Below are 23,736 nucleotides of genomic sequence, written 5' to 3' on the forward strand. Positions count from 1 at the left end.
CGTGCCCAGCCTAATTTTTGTATATTTAGTAGAGCTGGGGTTTCACCATGTTGGCCAGGCTAGTCTCAAACTCCTGACCTCAGGTGATCCACCTGCCGAGGCCTCCTAAACTGCTGGTATTACAGGCGTGAGCCACTGCACCCAGCCCATACCATTTTATATGAGGGACTTTGAGCACCTGTGGATTTTGGTATCCCAGGGGATACTGGGATCCAATTCCCCATGGATACCAAGGGACAAGTGTATGCTGATCACTCCAGTAGATCCACAAGGCAGCATATTTCACTTGGCAGAAGTAGTTACTGAACAGTGAATTAACACCTCTGGGAGGTGACTCTACGTTAAAGCGGGGAATGATAGATAGATGATGCTAATGATAGATCTAACTGTCATTTAAGAGGAAATATACACAATTCTAGCTTATAATAGACAGACATCTACTCTTTAAAGGCTGGAAAACTAGGCCGGGCACGGTGGCTCACGCCTGTAATCCCAGCACTTTGGGAGGCTGAGGCGGGTGGATCACGAGGTCAGGAGATCGAGACCATGGTGAAACCCCGTCTCTACCAAAAATACAAAAAATTAGCTGGGCATGGTGGCAGGTGCCTGTAGTCTCAGCTACTTGGGAGGCTGAGGCAGGAGAATGGTGTGAACCCGGAAGGCGGAGTTTGCAGTGAGCAAAGATGGCACCACTGCACTCCAGCCTGGGTGACAGAGCGAGACTCTGTCTCAAAAAAAAAAAAAAAAAGAGACTGGGAAACTAAAACTCTGATTTTAGTTATGAGACATGACTTTTTATATAATAAATTTTAAAAAGGGGAGTTGAATAGGGAACAATGTCTTCTTCATAAAAAGAATCACTGTCCCAATGTATAAGCAAAGAACACTTTTATAAATGTTAGTTTTTTTCTTAAAGAGCTAAATTTGTCTCACAAATGCAATTTAACAGAGGTATAGCTAACAGCAGATGCTTTGGCCAAAAGGCTTCTGGGAATGTAATTTATGTGAACATTCAGTTCGCTGGTGACTATCGGATTAATTAATATTCACCATCTCTGATTAAGGTAAAATGACATTGTATGGTTTTACTTACTACTCTGAACTGTTCTAACTTTTGGTTGTCTTTGATAAAGAAAGGGCATTCTTTGTAGCCTGTTCGGTGACCATACCGTTTGCAATGCCAACCTAAAAGCAAAGAAAAGGGGAAATATTTCTGTAAGATAAGAGTGTTTCACCTTAGTGAGATAAAGAATCAGTAGATTATATTAAAGTTTTTATTCATTAAACTCCAATTCTAAAAGAAATGCAATCATGGATGAACCGTGTAAGGTCCCAGGAAAGACAGGTAAACTAATTGCTTACCCAAGCATCCTTTAATCTTGTGCTTTAGGAATTAATTTTCCAACACCAAGAAATTATGAAGCAATCCAATGAAAAGTACTGCAAAAGGTCAATTTTTTTTAGTGTGTCTCAGTGTATTTTTCAAAGTAAATATCTTCTATTAATCAAGTGGCTCTGAATCTCATTTATAAATTTAGTCACTAGAACAAATACCTTCTTTCTCAGGTTGAGTCGACATCTGTTCACATCCCTCACTTTTAAGTAAACAAAATCACAAGTTCTTTTAAAATATTAATGCCATCAGAACCCTACTGCAACTGTACTTGCAGAAGAGGGAAACTGTGCTATTTAAAGAGGTTAACTATTAGAAGCAACAGAAGGTCCTGATGAGGAACTGGGAGGAGAATAACAAGAGAATGTATATACATGCTCCAAGGCAACAAATTCCAGTCTTCACGGAATTTCAGTGAGTGGACCTGGCATCAGGCATTGACCTCTGAGAAAAAGGAAGTGGTGAGCGAAGCAAGAATGGATGAGATCCTTGTTACTTCTCTCACCTGTTCATATCCTCTCAGCACCATCTGGATGTGGTGTAAATCAGGAAATTGTACAGGAATGGTGAATGAGACCCTGTGTTTGAGTATTAAGCAATTCTAAGCAACTAGGTCGGGAAGCATGAAGAGGGATTTAGGTAAGTTCAGCCAAGTTTGCTCTATGCTGGCAACTACAGAAAATACGTAGTGACAGGGCAAGAAAGTTTTTCTCTTTTTATTTTTATTTGAGGATTGAATGCAGGAAACCACTGAAAAAAATAAAGTTTGTGGATTTTTTTTTTTTTTTTTTTTTGAGACGGAGTCTCACTCCGTTGCCCAGGCTGGAGTGTAGTGGCGCGATCTCGGCTCACTGCAACCTCCGCCTCCTGGGTTCAAGCAATTCTTCTGCCTCAGCCTCCCGAGTGGCTGGGATTACAGATGCATGCCACCAAACCCAGCTAATTTTTTATATTTTTGGTAGAGACAGGGTTTTGTCATGTTGGCCAGGCTGGTTTTGAACTCCTGACCTCGTGATCAGCCCACCTCAGCCTTCCAAAGTGTTGGGATTACAGGTGTGAGCCACCGTGCCTGGCCTAAGTTTGTGGATTTCTATTGATTGCCTGTGAGCTATCCCTATCCTTATCTCCCTCACCATTTAAAGTTTGGGGAAGAAGGACTACACTCTTTCAAATTAATATCTGCCTTTATGGCAAAGCTGAAGGGATGTGAAATGCCATGGAACAAGCATTGATGTATAGATATCCAGAAGATACCATTTCCGCTCAAAATCCTCTTATTATGGAAAGGTGATCCCAGCTATTCAAAGTGTGGTCCATGGACCAGCAAATTCAACAATATGAGGAAGGTTGTTAGAAAAGCAAGGTATAGGACCCAACCCAGAAATACTGAATATCTAGTATTCAGTATTTTGGATATTCAAATACTGGATATTCAGTATTTCTGGGTTGGGCCTGATACGGACATATAACCTGAATTTTAAAAGATTTACTGGTTATTTGTAGAAATATCAAAGTGGGAGACCCACTTTTCTAATTAATACTAAAATTGGTAAAATCAAAACCATGTGCATAGGTTTGTAATTACCTTAACAGTAATTACATTACATGCAAATGGATTAAACACTTCAATCAAAAGGCAGAGATTTATAGAATGGATAAAAATGTTATCCGCCAGGTGCAGTGGCTCATGCCTGTAATCCTAACACTTTGGGAGGCCAAGGCAGGAGGACTGCTTGAGCCCAGGAGTTTGAGAATACCCTAGGCAACAAGGTGAGACCCCGTCTGTACAAAAAATTTTTAAAAATTAGCCAGGCATGGTGGCAAGCACCTGTGGTTCCAGCTACTCAGAAGGCTGAGGTGGGAGGATTGCTTGAGCCTGGGAGGTCTAGGCTGCAGTGTGCTGTGATTGTGCCACTGCACTCCACCCTGGGCAGCAGAGAGGCCCTGTCTCAAAAAAAAAAAAAAAAAAGGAAAAATGCTATCCAAGCACTAGATATAAGTGACACACTGTAGATTTAAAGACCCAATTAGGTTGGCAGTAAAAGGATGGAAAGGAATATATGATGCAAACAGTAACCCAAAGGGAACTAAAGCTGCTCCAATAATTTCAGACAAAATACACCCTAAGACAAAAACTGTTACCAGAGACAAAGAAGGATATTTTGTATTGATAAAAAGGTCAATCCATCAAGAAGTGACAACATTTATAAGTATGTATGTAACCTAGCAAAAGAGTGCCAGATAGTTGAGACACAAACTGATAGAATTGAAGGGGAAAATAGAACGGTGTAACAATAATAGAGATTTCAATACTCCTCATTCAATAATAGATAAAACAACTAGAGAGAAGATCAGCAATGAATTACAAGACTTAAGCAACAATATAAATCAATTGAACCTAACAGATATTTATAAAACACTCTACCACCCAACAATAAACACTTTTTGAAGTCAACATGGAACATTATCCAGAGACCCTATATTAGGCCATAAAACAAGAATTAATATAATTAAAAGGATTTAAACCATACAAAGTATATTCTCTAACTAGGATGGACTCAAATTACAAAGCAACAATATAAGGAAATTTGAAGAATCCAGTATATAGAAACTGAATAACACATGCGTAACCAATCCATGAGTCAAAGGGGATGTCAGAAAATTAAAACACAGCAGGCCATTGCAGTGGCTCACGCCTGTAATCCCAGCACTTTGGGAGGCCGAGGCGGGCGGATCACCTGAGGTTGGGAGTTCGAGACCAGACTGACCAACATGAAGAAACCCCGCCTCTACTAAAAATACAAAATTAGCCAGGCATAGTGGCACATGCCTGTAATCCCAGCTACTTGGGAAGACTGAGGCAGGAGAATCGCTTGAACCTGGGAGGCGGAGGTTGCGGTGAGCCGAGATCGTGCCATTGTACTCCAGCCTGGGCAACAAGAGCGAAACTCCATCTCAAAAAAAAAAAAAAAAAAAAAAAAGAAAATTAAAACACAACATACCAAAATTTACACAATGCCGATAAAATAGTGGTTAAAAGAAAATTTATAGCTTCTAATTCTTATAATAGAAGAAAGGTCTCAACCAATAATCTAGGTTTTTATCATAAAAATCAGGAAAAAGAAGAGTAACCCAGACCAAAGATAAGCAGAAGAAGGAAATAATAAATGATGCCATTGCAGGACCTCAAAAACATGCTAAATGAAAAGAGTCAGATCACTTATATATGTCCAGAAAAGCCAAATTCACTAAGAGAGTAGACTAATCGTTGCCTAGGGCATCAATGGGGATGAACTGGAAATGGGTTGAGAGATCTTAAGGAGGGGATGAAAATGTTCTAACACTTATCTATGATGATGGTTGCACACACTTGGTAGTTACTAAAAATCACTGCATTATACATTTATTTGAGGGTGATTTTGAGTGATCCAAAATAAACCACAAAAATCCTTTTTTAAAAAGCCATAAACACAGAAGGACTGGGAAACCATAAAAGAGTCACATATGAAAAAACGTGGGATGTTATAATGCAGATAGATGAATACTAAAAGAATAGCAGTTCCTAGAAAACTGAAGTCTAAGGCAGCAGAGGGTAGAATCTGAGAACCGACTCAGTTTCTACTTGCAGAACCTCCAAAGCTCAGCAATTGGCAGCACCAGATACTTCTGGAGGTGAAGGGGCAGTTAAAATCAGGAGGATTGGTTAAATGTCCATAGGCAATTCTCCTTAGTCTGGGCAGAAGTTTGTTTAGCATGTGGAAAAGGTATAACAGAGGTTCTCTGGCCACGGAGACGTCAGGTGGGTCTCAAGGAAGTCGCCGCAACAGACATAGAGGATCATACAAATGAATGGAAAACCAATGACAGATTTCCCAGACTCCCTCCACTCAGCTACCAGAACACTCACAGCATGGCTTTCCCTTCCACGTGGGAGCCTTCTCTGGGAAAATACAAGCCACCCAAAGAAGAAAAATCAATAGATAACTGAACTCAGATGTTCCCCAACCAACTACCTAGAAAATCACCCTGCAGTGGGGGATCAACAAGCCCTACTCAGGCACTCAGGGCTACCAATCAACTTTACATCTCTCACTAAAAAACAAGAATACTGTGGCAGCCACTCTCTAAAATGACCCTAATTAATAATCGCTGATCCCTAAAAAGAACACTCTTGTGTAGTCCCTGCTACCCTGAATAGGGCTAAACTGGTGTTAAGCTAGGATAGTGCCTATCTGAAGAACAGAACTGCAGACACAGAGGTGAGAAAAGAATTTTTAAAATTCTTAAAATTGAGAGACCTGCATTCCAGATTGAAAGGGCTCACCACCATGAAATTTTAGAACACCAGGAATGAGAAGATGCTATAAACTTCCAGAGAAGAAAAATAAAAAACAAAGCAATGATAAAAGGCCTTATGAAAAGATCAAAAATTGGAATTACTTTGGACTTCCCAATAGCTATTCTAGAAAATCAAGAAAATGAAGCAATGGCTTCAAAATCTAAAGGAAACTTTTAACTTAGAATGTGATATCCTGGCAAATTAAAAAACATAAAATGAAAATTCTAGGGGCCGGGCATGGTGACTCATGCCTGTAATCCCAGCACTTTGGGAGGCTGAGGTGGGTGGATTGCTTGAGCCCAGGAGTTTGAGACCAGCCTGGACAACATGGCAAAACCCTCTTTCTACAAAAAATACAAAAATTAGCTGGGTGCGGTGGTGCACACCGGTAGCCCAGCTACTCGGGAGGCTGAGACGGGAGAATTGCTTGAACCCAGGAGGCAGAGGTTGCAGTGAGCCGAGATCGCGCCATTGCACTCCAGCCTAGGCAACAACACTGAAACTCTGTCTCAAAAAAAGAAAAAAAAATCAGCCAGGCGTGGTGGCGCATGCCTGTAGTCCCAGTTACGTGGGAGGCTGAGAAATGGGATGATCACTTGAGCCTAGGAGGTCGAGGCTGCAGTGAACCAAGATGGTACCACTGCACTCCAGGCTGGGCAACAGAGCAAGACCCTGTCTCAAAAAAAAAAAATTCTACCTCCTATAAACCCATTTGGAAGGAAATTGCCCTAGGATTCATTACACCATAAGAACAGAATATAGTAACAAAGAACACTCCAGATATAGGAAAATGGGTGATCCAACACAGGAGAGAGGCTAAAGGAACCTGCAGAATGATGGTGTCTTAGTCAACTTGGGCTAACGTAACAATGCTGTGTGCCAGGTGGCCTAAACAACAGAAATTGATTTTCTCAGCTCTGGAGGGTTGGAATCTGAGCTCAGGGTCCCAGCAAGGTAGGTCTGTGGTGAGAGCTTTCTTCCTAACTTGAGATGGCAGCCCTCTTACTTTGTCTTCACATGGCACAAGGGGGTAGGGATAGGACAGGAGAGAGCAAGAGTGAGAGCGAGAATGTATGTATGAGCCTGGGCCTACGCAAGAGAGAGTGATCTCTAGAACTTCTTCTTTGAAAGGGCACCAATCATATCACGAGGGCCCTAACCTCATGATCTCATTTAACCTTAATTAATTCACAAGGCCCCATCTCCAAACGTCATCACATTAGAGATGAGGGCTTCATCATTCGAATTATGGGGAGACCCAAACATTCAGTCCATCATATATTGGTAAAGGGAGATGCCTGGATGATAAGCATGGGAGTAGCCACCTTCAGTAAGATGAAATGGACAGAACATCTCAAGTATATACATTGAAGGTCTTAAGTTTGAAGCTTGGAAAAATGTTGAGGTTGAATTACAGATCAGTACATGGAAAGCAAAAACAATAATAATAATAACAAAAACTCAAAAACAATAAAAACAGGACACATTTTGAGCGGACACATTTTGCAAGATACAGCTCACCTCTGGTCATAATCATAGTAAATACCAAAGACTTATTTAACTAAGTTTATGATATAATAATTACTGGGAAAATGAGATATAGAAGGTTACACATGTGTGGTGAAAGCAGGAGAGAGAACTACATACTCATCTTCCGCTGTACAGAGGCATCAGAAAATGACCAAACTTGAAAAATCATGGAGCAACAATGCAACTATGAGGTTAAGATGTGGAGATAAACATCAAAACAACCAACTAAAAAAGCTTGACTCTTTGGAAGATTGATTTTTTTTTTTTTTTTTGAGACAGAGTCTTACTCTGTCACCAGGCTGGAGTGCAGTGGCGTGATCTCAGCTCACTGCAACCTCCGACTCCCTGGTTCAAGCGATTCTCCTGCCTCAGCCTCCCGAGTACCTGGGATTACAGGCATGCGCCACCACACCCAGCTAATTTTTGTATTTTTAGTAGAGACGGGGTTTCACCATGTTGGCCAGGATGGTCTCGATCTCCCGACCTCATGATCCACCGCCTCGGCCTCCCAATGGAAGAGTAATTTCGTACGCTCTCGAATGTGTTAACTGCAACGGAGGGGCAGGGCATGCGCACAGAGAATTCCACCTGTGTAGACCCATCCTTCCATGGTAGCTTCTCTCCGTTACATGGACAAAGCACCACTGATAGAGAGTGCCCAACAGAGGCAAGACCCAAAAAGACCCGTTCTCTAATGCATCCCTCACTCCCATGGCATTTCCTTTCTATTATTTTCTTTACTTCCTATTACTTTCCAGAAAGTCCTTTCTATTACAGGAGTAACACCGAAGAGTGTACTCCCAAGGCAGTGACAGTCCTGAGCAAAGAATGCTGGACTTGGAATCAGGAACCCTAGAGTCAAAGCTTTGCTCTACGTCTTCCCTGGGACCACTTACTGACATACACACATCTGTTTCCTCATCTAGAAGACAGAGAACATGCCTTGGATCTAAGAGGGCTGTGGTGAGAACAAGTTAAATAAAAGAAGTAAACGCACTTTGTAAGTTGCGGCATGTAAGTTGCATGGATTAGGGGAACTCTCCCACATTCACACTGCATAACTCTGACTTCTTTCCCCAGTGGCAACCAAAGTCCTTTAGTTGGTACATGAGCCAGAAATTCCCTGGCGTGTTCATTGCCTGGTATATCTGGTATGCTATCTTCTGGCTTAGCCTCATCTTCCTAAACAAAGGGAACAAGGTGTAAACAGCATGGCAAGAGAGCGCTGGGATTCTCTCCTGCTTCCCTAGGAGTCACCCTCACCTGGCTTTTTCCCGGGCTGTGGGTGCCAACGTCATCTTAATTACCCCTCAAAACTAGAAAGAAAGACAGTTACACTTGATCGAAAAAACAGGAAACAAATGTACCAGAAGAACTGTACCAAAAACAATGTAGCCGTTCTTAGAGAAAAGTTACTGGTGAAGCAGAAAAATCTGTCCTTATATAGCAATGACTGGTGAGCTCCAAATTTTGATGTAAATTAGATTCTAAGGTTTTTTTAAAAAAGGTTTCACTACCTCAAAATGCAGAATGAAGCAAGATGTATGAATTAAAGTAAACCAGGCTTCCTGGAATAATAGAAATGGCATATTATGCTACAATAGCTTATTATACCCTGAAGGCCCCTATCATGTTTTACAGTTGCATGCATGCTGTAATTTTTTCAAGTTTCCATGAATATTAAATTTCAATAGAAAGATGGTTTTTAAGAATCTTTTTTTTTTTTTTCTTTGAGACAATCTTGCTCTGTCATCCAGGCTGGAGTGCAGTGGTGCAATGTCAGCCCATTGCAACCTCCACCTCCCAGGTTCAAGAGATTCTCCTGCCTTGGCTTCCTGAGTAGCTGGGATTACAGATGTGCACCACCACGTCCAGCTAATTTTTTTGTATGTGTGTATTTTTAATAGAGACAGTGTTTTGCCATGTTGCCCAGGCTGATTTCGAACTCCTGACCTCAGGTGGTCCACCTGCCTCAGCCTCCCAAAGTGCTGGGATTTTAGGCATGTGCCACTGCGCTTGGCGAAGAATCTTTCTTCATTGAGAGTTACGAAACAGCAAGTTTTCTTGGCCGTGGCCTGCCACTCTAAGTCTCCCTCGTGCGCACACACCCTGGTGCCGTAGCCAGGAGCTGCAGGAAGGATGCCTCCACCGGGGAGCTGGACTGGATGAGCTGTCGGGTCTCCTCGGAGTTGACTGCTCTCTGAGCTGCTGATACTCAAGAAACCAACACAGGATGGACTGAGGGACTGAGCCAAGTAAGGCTGACAAGAAAAGGAGGCAGCTGAGCTTAAAGATGCCGTTCCCCAGTCAGAGAGAAGGTGGCCACGGCCAAGAAACCCATGTGGGCCTGCACTGGTTCCTCAGGGAAGTGAAACATGGCTGATGAAATTTCCACAAAGGCAGAGGCTTGTGACAACACTAAAAATTATGACCCCTCAGTCATCTGCAGGAAAGAAACAAACTTTTCATAAAAGGGCATTTAAATGTCATGCAACCATTTTTCATAATGCATTACTGAGTCTGTAAGTATGTCTAGTGGAATAACCAAGAGTACAAACTTCACACTAACCTTGATAAGCCCAGGAGGAGGTTTTTCATAACTGGAAAACAAAAAACAGAACCATCAACCATTTTAATGGGAACGTAACATACTTTTATGAACAAAAGACAGCAGCCAGGTCAGAATAAAAAGGAGATTCTTAGAGAAAATTCAAAACTACATTTTAGTATATTATATCTAAAACAGTTAATAAAATATGCTCAGCATTCCAGATCACATATAAATAAACCGATGAGATAACACATCCTGCAGAGATCCAGAAATTATGTTCATTGAAATAACTAATGTCTCTCAGCACAATGATCTTATTTGGAGGAGAAAGGAAAGCAAGAGGTTGCAGGGAGAGTATGAGGTGAGAAGACAGTGGGTCCTCTGGTTCCAAAACATCACTGTGTTTTTCTCAGGTTACTGACCTAGCATAACATCCATGTACTCAACACTGAACAGGCTCCTGGGGGAAAGCAGTGCAATCTGTTCCAACACAGTGTGGGTGGCACAGCGGAGGATGCACAGAGCTGCGTGGACAGGCCTGTCCCAGAGGCACCCTCACCCATGGGCCTGCAACGCCAGCTCCAATTCCACCCGCCTGCCCACTGCCTGCCAGTTTTACAGATGTTGAGGCCAGGACACAGCACCCCAAAAATGACTGCAGAGCACCAGAATATGCCACCCTAATATATGCTTCATTGGCATATTAATTATTTAAAGCTGATTACTTTGAGAAACTGCAGACAAGGAGTAGCCCTGAAGAGCTGCCATTTTGTAAGAGAAATTTACATCGATTATATAAAGGAAATTTACATTAGTAATAAAGGAGTTTGTATCAGGAAAGGAGCTGCTCCCAGACAAATTTTATTACATGAAAGACTTTTATCTACATAAAAAGGCAAACTTTATTCACCATATGTTTCCTCCCCCATCCTCCCATAATTTATTTCTCCCCTCTCCCAGAAGCCCCAATCCCGTTCCTTTCTGCAGCTGAGGATGCTATATAAGGTTCCTCTGGTGCTTCTTTGAGTCTCATACTTTTGTGGGACTCCCATACATAGAGATATAATTAAGATTTTTTTCCTCCTGTTAATCCATCTTATGTTCATTTAATTCATAGCCTACCCAAAGAATTTAGAAGGGTGTAGGGAAGCCATTTTTCCTTCCCCCGCACAGACAGGTATTACCTGGGAAGAGCAGAACGCTTCTCCTCCCTGTGCTAGGTGGCACCTGCCACCAAAGACGGGCCAGGACTTCCTTATTTCCATCCAGGGACTGAACCCGAGGGAGACCCAGAATGCTGAGCACGCAAAGTCTGTATCTGGGACAGGCGGCGAGATGCGAAGGAAATTCTGCAGGTGAGGTGTTCGTGCACTCAAAGAGCAACTCGGGCTCTTAGAGGGATTCACACCTCCCCCAAAAAAGTAAGACAAATATTTGTAGCTCAGATCTGTGCCTTAACCCTCTAAACCTACAAGGAAGTACTCATTTTAATACTTCAGAATGGCTGCAAAGTATAGGAATGCTTAATGATTTAATGTTCTCTTCATCCTGAACCATTCCTTATGAACTGATTTTAGAGACCCTTTTGGAACACAGTAAATACTGGAGGAGGGAGGGATTCAGGAGAACAGACTAAGGAGAAAGTGAAATGCTTTCCCTTCCATTCGCCTCCAAGGTGTCAGAGAAAAGGACTTTGCCAGAGTACAGATGAGAAATGGCACAGGTCGCTACAGCAAGAAAGATTTCTCTTTGGCTTCATCTGTGGACACTGTCAAAGGACTCCTCTCACCCTCACTATCACTGATCCATGGAATAGGAGAACCTACTCCATGAAGATTACATAGTAAACAACTGGGTAGTAGCAGAATTAGCTTTTTAGATATGATACAGTGCTTTTCCAAAGTAAATACTTAAAATATCTTCTAATGGAAGCTGTGGTGTGTCATAAGCAAGAATAATGGTAAGATGATACAGACCTCCTGCAGCCATCCTTTAGAGGTGTTAATACTATGCCTTGGCCACTCACGCCTGTCATCCCAACACTTTGAGAAGCTGAGGCAAGAGGATCACTTGAGGCTAGGAGTTTGCCATCAGCCTGGGCAACATAGCAAGACCTCATCTCTACAAAATAAAAAATTTAAAAAGGCCGGGTGCGGTGGTTTATGCCTGTAATCCCAGCACTTTGGGAGGCCAAGACGGGCGGATCACGAGGTCAGGAGATCGAGACCATCCTGGCTAACACGGTGAAAACCCGTCTCTACTAAAAATCCAAAAAAATTAGCCGGGCGCCTGTAGTCCCAGCTACTCGGGAGGCTCAGGCAGGAGAATGACATGAACCCGGGAGGCAGAGCTTGCAGTGAGCCAAGATTGCACCACTGCTCTCCAGCCTGGGCAACAGAGCGAGACTCTGTCTCAAAAAATAACAAATAAACAAATAAAAATTAAAAAATATTATGCCTTATGCACAGAGGCCTAAGAGAGTTTGGAAGGGAGGTGGTAAAGTCTATGAAAATATCCAATAATCCAACAAATAATTATTTTTGCCACAGGAGCTGAACAAACAACATATGGCCAAACTAAGTTCCAAATTCCTGAAAAATATGTAACTATATTGCCTAGATGGAAAAGGAATGTGATAGAACTGCACATTCTGAATTATATTATTATTTGCAATGGCATTTCCTAAATAGTCCATTTTACAAGTGTTCTCACCAGTTTAAGGGGTGGGGGCGCTGATGCTTTTTTCCCTGGGGCTAAACAATTCATTAGTTTATGTAGCATGTTAAGATATTTCCAAAGTTTAAAATAATATTCAGCCAGGCATGGTGGCTCACACCTGTAATCCCAGCACTTTGGGAGGCTGAGGTGGGTGGATGACTTGAGGTCAGGAGTTCAAGATCAGCCTGCCAACATGGGGAAACCCCATCTCTGCTAAAAATACAAAAATTAGCTGGGTATGGTGGTGCATACCTATAGTCCCAGCTACTCGGGAGGCTGAGGCAGGAGAATCGCTTGAAGCCAGGAGATGGAAGTTGCAGTGAGCTGAGGTCACACCACTGCATTCCAGCCTGGGCGACAGAGCGAGACAATCTCAAAAAAAAAAAAAAATTAAGCAAATGAATAAAACTCAGGCTCTTATTAACTACTTTAAAAATACAAAACAAATCATAGGTCACTATTTGATGCAAAAGTGAATGATATTGCATAGTAATACTTACGTTAATATTAACTACTAATTTAGCAAAAATTATTATAATATGGCTACATAGGAAGGAAGGAGACAAGGGTAGTAAAACAACTAAAATCTTACCTACTCTGTCCTCAGTTGAATAGCTGTAGGAGACCAGAATATGCTACCTCAAAGCACACCTTTTTGGCTAAGGATCATTTTGAGAAACAGCAGACACAGGGGAAGCTCTGAAAAGAGAGCAGAAGTCACCCTTTTGTAAGAGAAATGTTCATCTATAAAGGGAATCTCCATTTCAGGTGAGAGCCTTTTTTTTTTTTTTGAGATGGGGTCTTTCTCTGTCACCCAGGCTGGAGTGCAGTGGCTTGATCTCTGCTCACTGCAACCTCTGCCTCCCAGTTCAAGCGATTCTCCTGCCTCAGCCTCGAGTAGCTGGGATTACACGTGCGCACTATCACGCCCGGATAATTTTTTTTGTTTTTAGTAGAGACAGGGTTTCAACATGTTGCTCAGGCTGGTCTCGAACTCCTGACCTTGTGATCTGTCCACCGCGGCCTCTCAAAGTGCTGGGATTACAGGCGTAAGCCACCGCTCCTGGCCACAGGTGAGACCCTTTCTATATAAGAAAGAGAAAAATGTCTCTCAATCACAAGATAATGCTAACAACGGGGAAAGCACAGATGCAAACCTGCATAACAAACCTTACCTTTATTTATCATACTTTTCTTGGTCACTATCCCATAGCTCAGTTCCCCCATATCTTTCTTTCTTTGATTTAGCTGAACATGGTATTTAAGCCTGAATCCAAAACCACTTCTTCGAGATTTTTCATTCCACTGGGTATCTCCCATGTATATAGAACATATACATGGTAATAAACTTCTGCTCGTTTTTTTCTGTTTGTTGGAGAGAGAGTTTCGCCCTCATTTCCAGGCTGGAGTGCAATTCACCGCAACCTCCACCTCCCGGGTTCAAGAGATTCTCCTGCCACAGCCTCCCGAGTAGCTGGAACTACAGGCACATGCCACCACACCTGGTTAATTTTTGTATTTTTGGTAGAGACGCAGTTTCACCATGTTGGCCAGGATGGTCTCGATCTCTTGACCTAGTGATTTGCCCACCTCGGCCTCCCAAACTGCTGGGATTACAGGCATGAGCCACTGCGCCCAGCCTTTTTTTTTTTTTTTTTTTTAAGATGGAGTTTCACTCTTGTTGCCCAGGCTGGAGTACGATGGCACAATCTTAGCTCAACGCAAACTCCGCCTCCCGAGTTCAAGCGATTCTCCTGCCTCAGCCTCCTGAGTAGCTGGGATTATAGGCATGTGCCACCAGGCCCGGCTAATTTTGTATTTTTAGTACAGACAGGGTTTCTCCATGTTGGTCAGGCTGGTCTCAAACTTCTGACCTCAGGTGATCCACCTGCCTCAGCCTCCCAAAGTGCTGGGAGTACAGGCGTGAGCCACTGTGCCTGGCAATGCTTGTTTTTTTTTATTATTAATCTTCTGTTACAGGGGCCCTGGACCTTAGAAGAGTGGAAGGAAAAAAACTTTCCCCTTAAATAGATAATGTCCATTATGGAATCAAAAAAGGCAATAATAAGGCTGGGCACGGGGGCTCATGCCTATAATCCTAGCACTTGGGAGGCCAGGGTGGGAGGAATCCTTAAGTCCAAAACCAGCCTGGGCAACACAGCTAGACCCTCTTTCTAAAAAACCAGGAAAGAAGGGAGGAAGGGAGGAAGGGAGGGAGGCAGGGAGGGAGGGAGGGAGGGAGGGAGGGAGGAAGGGACGAAGGGAGGGAGACAGTGAGGGAAAGAAAGGCAAGAAACATGATTTTAAAATAAACAGTTACAGCCTCACGCAGTGGCTCACACCTGTAATCCCAGCACTTTGGGAGGCCGAGGCGGGTGGATCACAAGGTCAGGAGATCAAGACCATCCTGGCTAACATGGTGAAACCCCGTCTCTACTAAAAATACAAAAAATTAGCCGGGCGCAGTGGCGGGCGCCTGTAGTCCCAGCTACTTGGGAGGCTGAGGCAGGAGAATGGCGTGAACCCGGGAGGCGGAGCTTGCAGTGAGCCGAGATTGCACCACTGCACTCCAGCCTGGGCGACAGAGCGAGACTCCGTCTCAAAAAAAAAAAAAAAAAAAAAAATACAAAAAATTAGCTGGGCATGGTGATGGGTGCCTGTAGTCCCAGCTGCTCGGGAGGCTGAGGCAGGAGAATGGCATGAACCTGGGAGGCGGAGATTGCAGTGAGCCGAAATGGTGCCACTGCACTCCAGCCTGGGTGACAGAGCTAGACTCCATCTCAAAAAAAAAATAGTAATAATAATAAAATAAAATAAGCAGTTATGTCCCAGATGAAAAAACTAAGTTTCCTCACAGAAGTCTTGATAGGGGAGAAGGGTGCAGAGAATATATAGGGTAACTGGAGTCTCCAACAACTATTTTTTTAAATTAGCCTTTTCTTGTGAGTTCACTTGGGTCAAGAAAAAAAAAAACTTTGGTACTATTTGATTAAACAGTTTAAATTACATGAAGTATTACTCTGGAATGAGTAACATTTGATTTAAAAGCAAACAAGTCTCTGAACTAGCCAAACGAAACATATTGACAGTCCAGTCAGTTGTAAATCTCTGAAACTAGAAAACCCCAGTGCTCTGAGAATCTTAGCCCATTTTATGCTGATATAACGGAATACCTGAGACTGGGCAATTTACAAGGAATGGAGATTTATTTCTTACAGTTCTGGAGGCTAGAAAGTCCAAGGTCAAGGGGCTAGCATCTGGCAGGGGATTTCTTTGCTTCATCATCCCATAGCAGAAGGCAGAAGAGCAAGAGAGAGCATGGGTGGTGATGGACAGCAAATTCATGTTTTTATCAGAAACCCACCCCAGCAATAACTAATCCACTCCTGAGATAACAGCGCCTATCCACTTATAAGGGCAGAGCCGGCTGGGTGCGGGGGCTCACACCTGTAATCCCACGACTTTGGGAGGCCAAGGCCGGTGGCTCATGAGGTCAAGAGATGGAGACCATCCTGGCCAACATGGTGAAACCCTGTCTCTAGTAAAAATACAAAAATTAGCTGGGTGTGGTGGTGTGCACCTGTAGTCCCAGCCATTTGGGAGGCTGAGGCAGGAGAATTGCTTGAACCTGGGAGGCGGAAGTTGCAGTGAGACGAGGTCACACCACTGCACTCCAGTCTGGCAACAGAGTGAGACTCCATCTCAAAAAACAAACAAACAAAAAGGGCAGAGCCCTCCTGACATAATCACATCTTAAAAGTCCTCTCTCTCAACACTGTTACATTGGGTATTGTTTCAATAAATGAACTTTTTGAGACAAGAGTTTCACTGTGTTGCCCACTCTGAAGTGCAGGCCTGATCACAGTTCATTGCAGCCTCAACCTCTCAGGCTCAAGTGATCCTTCTACCTCAGCCTACAGAGTAGCTGGGACTACAGGTGTACATTACCATACCCAGCTAATCTTTATTTTTATTGTAGAGATGGGTTCTCAATATGTTGGCCAGGCTGGTCTCAAACTCCTGGGCTCAAGCAATCCACCCACCCAGTCCTCTCAAAGTGCTGGGATTACAGGCATGAGCCACTATGCCCAGCTCTCCAATACATCAACTTCGAGGACACATTCAAACCATGGCAGAAGTAAACATCTGGTTTTGCTAGTTTATAGGTCTATATTACTTAGCTGGTGAGGTTCCATTTTATCATTTGCAAAAGTAGGTTATAATCTCTCTGCTGTCTAGGAGCTACAAAATAAACACATGGTATTAACCACTGTGTGGCATCCTACAGCTAAATATACTGAGTGTTGGGCAGGGCCAGGCCCTGCCTGCAGTTAGGCTAGAGAAAGATCTTTAAACATCTGTCTTCCATGGGAGAACAAGAGCACCACCCAGTGACTTGAAAAGGCCGAAACGCCCAGTAATGTGGATGCCCACAATGCAGGGTCTCCATCCTGCAACCACTGCCCTGTTAAGGTGAAAAGTCATTCAGCTCTTGGGCCACCAAAAAGTAGGCCAGACTCCACCAAATAACTGCATTTTGTATGCAATCTCCCGGAAGTCTGATTATGAAGGATTTTAACTCCTTGAGGACCTTTCCTTACATGACCCACATAGCATAGGTAACAAAAAGTGCCTGTGACAGAAACAAACTGTTGACTGAGTGAACATCACACTATGTCAACCCAAAAAAAAAAAAAAAGAAGGCAAAATTAATGTCAGTAGAGTTCATTTGAGCCAAATTTGAGGACTGCAAGCTGGGAGTATCTATTTAAGTTGCCGGGAATATACACTCCTGGGTTGCAGTCCTCAAACCTGGCCCAAAATAAACTCTATACTTACATTAATTTAGCTTCAGTTTTTTCCTTTGGGTCAACATATCTGGCATAGTTGGCAGAATAGGTCCCTCCCTCCACCACTGCCCAGTGTTTCTCTCTGAAAGCGGCACTTGGTACCAACATGAACTCCTATCTCTGACTTTCCTAAGGTCAGGGGATCAGGATTTTTATCTGCCAACACATGGGTCTTAAGTCGCCAATTTACTTTGGTTTGGGGCCAAGGTCTTGTTGCATTATGACCTTTCATTATGGAAACTGTGCTTGTTTCACCCTGGACCAACCTCTCTTGGAGTCCCTTTTCCTAATTTATGAGAACGAATACCTCCCTCCAAAGATTAAAGGCACTCGCTCCCTCTGGCCCATTAGGGAACTCTAAATAATTAGAGACTTGGCGAGGTGCCAGGACTTTGTCCGTAACATTCAGTGGCCTTACAGGGTTTCCTCTGTGAGAACATCTGTACCCTGTCACTCTGCCAGTGAGTGTGCATAAAGGCTGGTCATCTTGCATTTGTGAGTCCTCTGTGACCTTCAGGGGATTCAGCGTTTCTGAGACACATAAGAGAGGAGACCTGACTTGCTGGTGACACACCGAAGTGATACACTCACAAGCGGCACATTTAGGCCCAAAACCATGCTCACAGTCATGAATGATTCAGGTCTCTAAATTATGGGTAACAAATCATCCGGGTCTGAGGACTCCCCGAGGAGGCACCCTCCCTCGGAGACACCAGCTGGTTTTATGTGCAATACCTGCTGAGTTTCATCTTATAAGTATTTGCACACATTGGCCCACATGACTCGAGAGGACCCCAAATTATGATGGCCAATATAGGGGTCCTTTGAAATGCCTAAAGTAATTCAATTATCTGCACAATTGGGAAAAGCTGGGTTTAGAACCAGACAAATTAAATGGGAAATCTCCTTTCTGTTTGCCCTGGCTGAAATCTGCTCATGAGAGATATAAAAAAATTTTTTTAAAGAGCTGTGTGGTTGGCCGGGTGCAGTGGCTCACGCCTGTAATCCCAGCACTTTGGGAGGCTGAGTTGGGTGGATCACGAGGTCAGAAGTTCGAGACTAGCCTGACCAACATGGTGAAACCCCATCTCTACCAAAGATACAAAAATTAGTCAGCTGTGGTGGCGCACACCTGTAATCCCAGCTACTCTGGAGGCTGAGGCAGGAGAATCACTTGAACCTGGGAGGTGGAGGTTGCAGTGAGCCAAAATCATGTCACTGCACTCCAGCATGGGTGACAGAGTGAGACTCCATCTCAAAAAAAAAAAAAGAAAAAGAAAAAAAAGAAAAAGCTCTGTGGTCAGAGTCAGCTGCTTAATTAAAGGCTGACATTCAGGCTATAATTTTTTTTTTTTTTTTTGAGAACTAAAAAAGGCCTTTCTGCTTTTTCTCTTTTCGATCTTATTCCTGATAATATTTTTCAGTCGACTGAGACCCCTTTTAAAAAAATGTTGGAGGCCACTGTTTGCTTCCTACCTTGTTGGCATTATTTTGGTTGAGAAAAATGTAAAACTTCATTGGCCTTTTAGAAAGCTGAAAATCTCCCAAACTGGCCCCTCTAATACTTAACTCTTCCATTTCCTTCCACTTCTGCTCCTTCTCCCTTTTGCCGTCTTTGGTAACACATAGGAGACTTCTGGCACTCCTGAGACCCCTTGAGGACACGGAAAAAGGAGCCATGCCCACACTTTTTTGGGGTCTTCAGTCTTTCTCATGGAATCTAAGAGTCATGAGTAGGCTTCTCTCAGGTCTGTGGCTCTGCTCTATTTTGCACGGAGTTTCTGGATCTCTGGCTTTTGGAGTATGAGGTATTACTTTGTATTGTGGGGGAGAACTTGACATTTGCATGTGTGATGGCTGGCAAGTCACTGGCAAAAGCTGCAGTTTTGGAAGTGGCTGACAGCTGTTGCAGTGAATGGTCACTATTGAAGGAGGAAACTTGTTTCTTTGCCTGTTTAGATTTAAAAGGTGTGCTTTGAACACTTGAAGACTCCTGTGGGAGAGGGGCTGATTGCAGAGTGGACTGATAGAGTCAGGTCACCCACCAGCCTCTGTGAAATGTCCTTGTATTGAGGAAAACTGTGGAAAGAATTCACACTGGTTCAGTCGTATTTCCCTCTTCTTGGGGACCTGGGATTCAATGTAAAAGTAGAATCCTTGAATTTTAAAGATCTGAATGTTCTGCCTTTCAGCTGTGCCTGCTTTTCACATATTTAAATATTAGGCCCTGAAAACTGCAACTTCTTTCACTGTCCTATTCATTAAGGGGCTCCATCCTGAAGTCAGAAATCTCATTAAGAAACAATCTATCTGGCTCACGCCTGTAATCCCAGCACTTTGGAAGGCTGAGACAGGCAGTTCACTTGAGAATGGGAGTTCGAGACCAGCCTGGACAACATGGCGAAACCCTCTCTCTACTAAAAATACAAAAATTAGCTGGGTGTGGTAGCAGGTGCCTGTAATCTCAGCTACTGCAGCTACTCAAGAGGCTGAGGCACGAGAATCTCTCTTTTTTTTTTTTTTTTTTTTTTTGAGATGGAGTCTCGCTTTGTCACCCAGGCTGGAGTGCAGTGGCGCCATCTCGGCTCACTGCAAGCTCCGCCTCCCGGGTTCATGCCATTCTCCTGCCTCAGCCTCCCGAGCAGCTGGGACTACAGGTGTCCGCCACCACGCCCGGCTAATTTTTTGTATTTTTAGTAGAGACGAGATTTCACCACGTTAGCCAGGATGGTCTCAATCTCCTGACCTCGTGATCCGCCGGCCTCGGCCTCCCAAAGTGCTGGGTTTACAGGCGTGAGCCACCGCGCCCGGCAGAGAACCTCTTGAACCTGGGAGGCAGAAGTTGCAGTGAGCTGAGATAGCGCCACTGCACTCCAGCCTGGGCAAAAGAGGGAGACTCTGCCTCAAAAAAAAAAAAAAAAAAAAAAAGAAGAAGAAGAAGAAGAAACAATCTATCAAACTAAATCAGTTGACAAAATGCAACTTCCTGACATTTAGCTGGCTACTTTGAAACTCTGTTTTTAAAAAAAAAAAAAATAGTCTTGCTCTGTCGCCCAGGCTGGAGTGCAGTGGCAGGATCTCGACTCAACGCAACCTCCGCCTCCAGGTTCAAGCGATTCTCGTGCCTCAGCCTACTCAGTAGCTGGGATTACAGGCGTGCGCCACCAAGCCTGTCTAATTTTTATATTTTTAGTAGAGACAGGGTTTTGTCATGTTGGCCAGGCTGGTCTCCAGCTCCCGATCTCAAGTGATCTGCCCACCTCAGCCTCCCAAAGTGCTGGGATTAAGGGCGTGAGCCAACGGCGCCCAGCCTGAAACTCTTTATAAAAGAAATCTACCGCCGGGCACCGTGGCTCAAGCCTGTAATCCCAGCACTTTGGGAGGCCAAGGCGGGTGGATCACCTGAGGTCACGAGTTCGAGGTCAGCCTGGCCAACATGGTGAAACCCCATCTCTACTAAAAATACAAAAAAAAATTAGCTGGGTGTGGTGGCACACACCTGTAACCCCAGCTACTTGGGAGGCTGAGGCAGGAGAATCATTTGCACCTGGGAGGCGGAGGTTGCAGTGAGTCGAGATCGTGTCAATACACTCCAGCCTGGGTGACCGAGGGAAACTCCGTCTCAGAAAAGAAAAAAAAGAAAGAAAGAAAAAAAAACCTCCTTTTGTAAGGGCATCTCCCTCGGTGGACCTAAACCACTAGAAAATTTCCGGATGGGGAAGACATTGGCTTAAAGTTTACATAACAAACGGTACGGTACCTCTGTTTAAAATACTTTTCCTGGTAATTTTAACCAGTTTTTAACCTATGCCTTTCTTTGTCTCAGCAAATAATTCTGTTTAGGTACAAGTTCTGTGTCTTTTAGATGTAAATTTTTTACTTTGTTTCATCTAATAGGCTTTTGAAAGTGCAAGCTTAGGGTTGCCTAGCTACTAATTACTTAGGGTAGTGGAAAAGATAATCAAGAGACTGATCCTCTAAAGTGGACGATCACTAAGTGGAGGATCACTAAGTAGACGATCTAAGTGGATGATCACTTCAGACGATCATCTGAAGTGGACACAGACTATTAGAAAACTGGCTAATGAACAATCTTATAAAAGATCTGCTTCTGTTTGTCTGTATGCCTATGTTTATATGTGTTACAGGCATGTGATATTTCATTACCAAAATATATGAAAAAGCTCAAATTAATTGGCACCAAAATATGCCACCCTGACATACTGATGACTCTGAGCTAAAAGAAACAGAACCAGCCAACACAGGAAAACTTCACCTCGCCGGCAACTGCTCCCCTTTTGTAAAGAGAAATTTACATCTTTAAAGGAAATTTCCATGAGTAAATGTATCTGTATCAGAAAAAGAGCTGCCTGCAGACAGCTTTTATCACCTGGGAGCCTAACAAAGCAACCTTTATTCATCATACATTTTGACCCTTCCATAATTTGTCTCCACCACGCCCCAAAAGGCCCATGCTCCTATTCCCTGGCCCTTCTTTCAGTCTCCCACTTTTGTGGCCCTCCAGTGCATGGGTATGTAAAAATAGTTTTTCTCTTGTTAATCTGTCTTATGACAATTTAATCTGTGGCCCAGCTAAAGAACCTAGAAGGGTAGAGGGAAGCCATATCTCCCTCCCCCACCTTTGAATCTTCTTTACACCACACTCTCCCGGGTCATCTGGACCCTCCTTGAACTGGAGCCACGGGAGCGCAAGGCCTCCCAAGTCAGGGCCCGAATTCCGCGTGGTGCCAAGCGGCAGCTGGCTCCCTGAATGCCCACCCTGGACCCTGGTTGAAAAAAAAAAAAAATCCCTCCAACCCGGAGAGAACAAGTCCGCCTTTGTTCTACCTGGCAGCGCCGTGGCCAGTCCCCGCCGCCCATTCTCTCTTCTTCCCGGCCTCGCCACACCAACACTGCAGGACCCGTGTCCTCGTCCCTTCTCCATAGCAGAGGATTAAAAGAACGGGGTTTCTCCATGTCGCAGTGGCCCAGGGAACTCAGGGGTGGAGCGCGGGGGCAGCGTGCTCGGTTGAACTTGCCTGTTCGGTCCACAAATGCCGAGCAAGCGCCAACAACTCTTGGCTTCCCCAAAAGAGGCGACGCCCACACCAAAGCGGGGGCGAGGAGCGCAAGCCGCTGCCGCCTCCCCGGGCCGAGGCCCCCGCCCACCCGCGCCGCAGCCTCCAGGGCCCCTCCGTGGCCGGGCGGGCCTCGCTCCCCACCCAGTGAGGACTAGAAGTCCCGTCGCAGGCACTAGGTTCCTCACAGGCCCGCACCCCTGCCTGGGTCCTGGGGGCTTGGAGGACCCAGCCCAGCGCCCAACACGGCGCCCGGCGCCCCTGTTCCCGGAAGACGGGCGGCGCGCGGACTGCGGCCCAGACGGCTGCTCGAGACTCACAAGGACTCCAGGTGCTTGAGCTGCTGCAGCTGCTGGGCGTCGTGCCGCCGCCGCTTCTGCTCCCGGGCCCGCTGCAGCTCCTGATCCAGCGGCTCCCGCGGCCACCACGCGCCCCCAGCCCTCGCATCCTCGCGCCCCGGCCAGGACGACATCGCGGCACCTGCGGCGCGGCTCTGGCTGCGGCCAAGAGGGCACTTCCTCCGCGCGGTGCCCCTTCCCGCCGCCGCCCCGCGACTCGCCCGGGAGGGGACCCGAAGTCCCGGCCTCGGCCGCCAGATTCCCGCCTGCCCGCGGCTGGCCCCAAGTCGGTGCGCAGAGCCCCACAGCCCAGCCGCCGGTGGGGGGGGAGCGCCCACTGGCGGCGGCTGGAGCCGAGGCGGGGCGGGGCCCTGGTTGGGAGCCTGGGGAAGCTTCCAGGAGCTTCAGGGTTCCTGCCAGGCCACACTCATCTCCCTGCCCCTTTGAGGTTCCCGACCGAGGCAAGGGGTCTTGTGCAAGTCATGTTTGTAGATCCCTAGTGACCAGACCCACGGGAGCTGCTCATTACATAGCAATAGGATTCAGCCATTTTTGGAAGAAAGCAATACTCTGCATATAAATTCTCCAATTTTCAGATCATATGATCCATGCTTAAAACATAGTCAATGTATATTGTATTTAGCAAGGTATAGGTTCTGGAGATGAAAATAAAAGCTACCATACACAGCACTTGTTATGTACCAATCAGCTAAACCCTTAATAAGAATGTCTTTAATCTTAAACTTGTGTTATTACCACCCTTATAGTGATCTACACATTCAGTGCAATCCCTGGCAAAATCCCACTTTTTTTTTTTTTTTGCAGAAATAGGAAAACCAATCCTAAAATTCATATGGAATCTAAACGGACACCTTCCCTGGGCCTCTTACTTGTTTTGCAGCAAGTAGGTACGAGTAGGTTAATGTGGCATATTACATT

General features: G+C 44.7%; 1 protein-coding gene across 2 annotated transcripts in view; it reads right to left on the reverse strand.

The window, feature by feature from the left end:
• The window catches only part of LOC101153372 (retinitis pigmentosa 9 protein-like), a 29,914-nt gene extending 6,848 nt beyond the window's left edge, over nt 1-23,066 (reverse strand). The window contains exons 1-4 of one of the 2 annotated variants that reach the window (XM_004045290.4): nt 22,780-23,066; nt 9,832-9,862; nt 8,315-8,444; nt 1,094-1,185 (exon numbers count right to left, since the gene is read on the reverse strand). In XM_004045290.4, coding sequence (XP_004045338.1) covers nt 1,094-1,185; nt 8,315-8,444; nt 9,832-9,862; nt 22,780-22,931 — 405 coding nt within the window. In that variant the 5' untranslated portion in view covers nt 22,932-23,066. Of the gene's footprint in view, nt 1-1,093; nt 1,186-8,314; nt 8,445-9,831; nt 9,863-13,123; nt 13,615-22,779 lie in introns of those variants that run through there. The other variant, XR_010134443.1, reaches the window with a different exon arrangement.
• Between the last annotated feature and the right edge of the window lie 670 nt (nt 23,067-23,736).

The sequence above is a fragment of the Gorilla gorilla genome, chromosome 6 (genome assembly GCF_029281585.2).
Source record: "Gorilla gorilla gorilla isolate KB3781 chromosome 6, NHGRI_mGorGor1-v2.1_pri, whole genome shotgun sequence".
In the NCBI taxonomy this organism is placed as follows: Eukaryota; Metazoa; Chordata; class Mammalia; order Primates; family Hominidae; genus Gorilla; species Gorilla gorilla.